This window comes from Rhagoletis pomonella, unplaced genomic scaffold (genome assembly GCF_013731165.1).
Source record: "Rhagoletis pomonella isolate Grant_MI unplaced genomic scaffold, Rhpom_1.0 Rhpom_scaffold_04968, whole genome shotgun sequence".
NCBI classification, from domain to species: Eukaryota; Metazoa; Arthropoda; class Insecta; order Diptera; family Tephritidae; genus Rhagoletis; species Rhagoletis pomonella.
The window spans coordinates 11665-13229 of NW_023463516.1; the positions used below are offsets into that span (position 1 = coordinate 11665).

Genomic DNA, 1565 nt, shown 5'->3' on the forward strand with positions numbered 1-1565 from the left:
GATTTTAAAATTTCAGCAAGAGTCATTACAAACAATTTAAGAGATTGAAAACGAAGAACGTGGAGCGCATGCAATACAAATCATTAGATTTAATTCACAATAGTCAAACCACATAACATTGACCTAAAATTTCTACAACGAAAGTACAAATTTGAGATCGATTTTAAGCGGTCGTTATTCATATACCCACATCCATACATATGTACATATATTGCTCTTCATATCACTACAGGTCTGTTACATGCGCCCCACGCTTTTACTGGTTTAGATCCGATCATTGGATCATGAAAAAATTAACGCTACTCCTAAGTTTTTGTATGAGAACTGAAGTCCGTTTTGTTTTTTGCTTAAAAATTACTTCTTATTATTATAAATAAGTAAATAAAGTAGTTTATGATAAAAAATGAGAAAAATAAATTAGAGCTCGTGCAAAAATAGTACTTGCAACTAAATACATCCCGTGTCCAAATTAAAAGCCCACCACAAATCCACAAGTTTCCACAATTTAATTTTTTTTATTTATGTTTGTTATTTTTAATAAAAAAAAATTAATTTTACAACAAAAACCATGTAGGACCAAGTTTTAAACTGTGTGCTATACTAAAAAAAAATCAGCAGACTTTGTCAAAATTTTAATATTTTTAATTGAATTCCTAAGAAAGTTTTTGAATATCTTCTTATATTCAATACAGCCTACACATCTGCAATTTTCACAAAAACTACTTGCTGATATTAGAATCCATCTGAGGCTTAACTGTCATCCCTAAGGTTAATTTGAATTACGAAATTAGATAACAAATTATTCTAACAAGCGATTTTCAAGGTCAGCATCAATCTAATTTTGCTGAAAATTGCGTTGTATTGAATATAAGCTCTCGATAGGCAGTTTTGTAGCGCATAACATTTTAGTATAATAAAGTGCAAGTTTGAAGTAAGCTACTTAAAGAACTTGAAATGTTTACCAAAGTTTGTTGATTTGTTTTAAATATCGCGCAACGATTGAAATATTAATTTTCACAGTTTCTGTTAAGGAATACTATGTTTTATTTTATTCATTCCAACTGTATAAAACTGGTGCGAATTTCCTTCGTGCTTCTCGCAAGGTAAGCTTCCTTGTTTCAGGCATACACCATAAACCCAGTAAACATGCTACTACGTAAAATACGCCAAATGTAATAAAGTATGCGCCCAAACTGTTCTCATCATAACTGCATGAGGTAATTATGATCAACACCAACATTTGCACCGTGTAGGATAAAGCAATGTAGTAAGTCTTTAGATGCAGTGGAAATGCCTCCGTTAGATAAGCTGAAGATGAACTACTGAAAACGCCCGCAAACAGTTCCATCACGAAGAGTAGAATTAACAGCTTTCCCATTTTAGTTGAATACAAAAAGTTTAAAACGTCGTTATATACAACACCAGCACCAATTGCCATGTTACCACAAATCAGGGCACCAATTATCATCAATTTCTTGCGTCCTATGTAGTCCATTAAGAATGCGCCTATGAAGGAGCCCAGCCATAAAAACACACCGAAGAGAATATATGGCCTCGTATCATCA

At 32.5% G+C, this 1565-nt stretch overlaps 1 protein-coding gene across 1 annotated transcript; it reads right to left on the reverse strand.

The window, feature by feature from the left end:
- Window positions 1-533: 533 nt before the first annotated feature.
- Window positions 534-1565, reverse strand: LOC118754948 (D-xylose-proton symporter-like 1; the record flags this gene model as incomplete). Its single annotated transcript, XM_036489812.1, is given in 1 exon segment — window positions 534-1565. A coding segment is annotated over 1 exon segment (517 nt), but the record flags the coding sequence as incomplete, so codon positions are not given.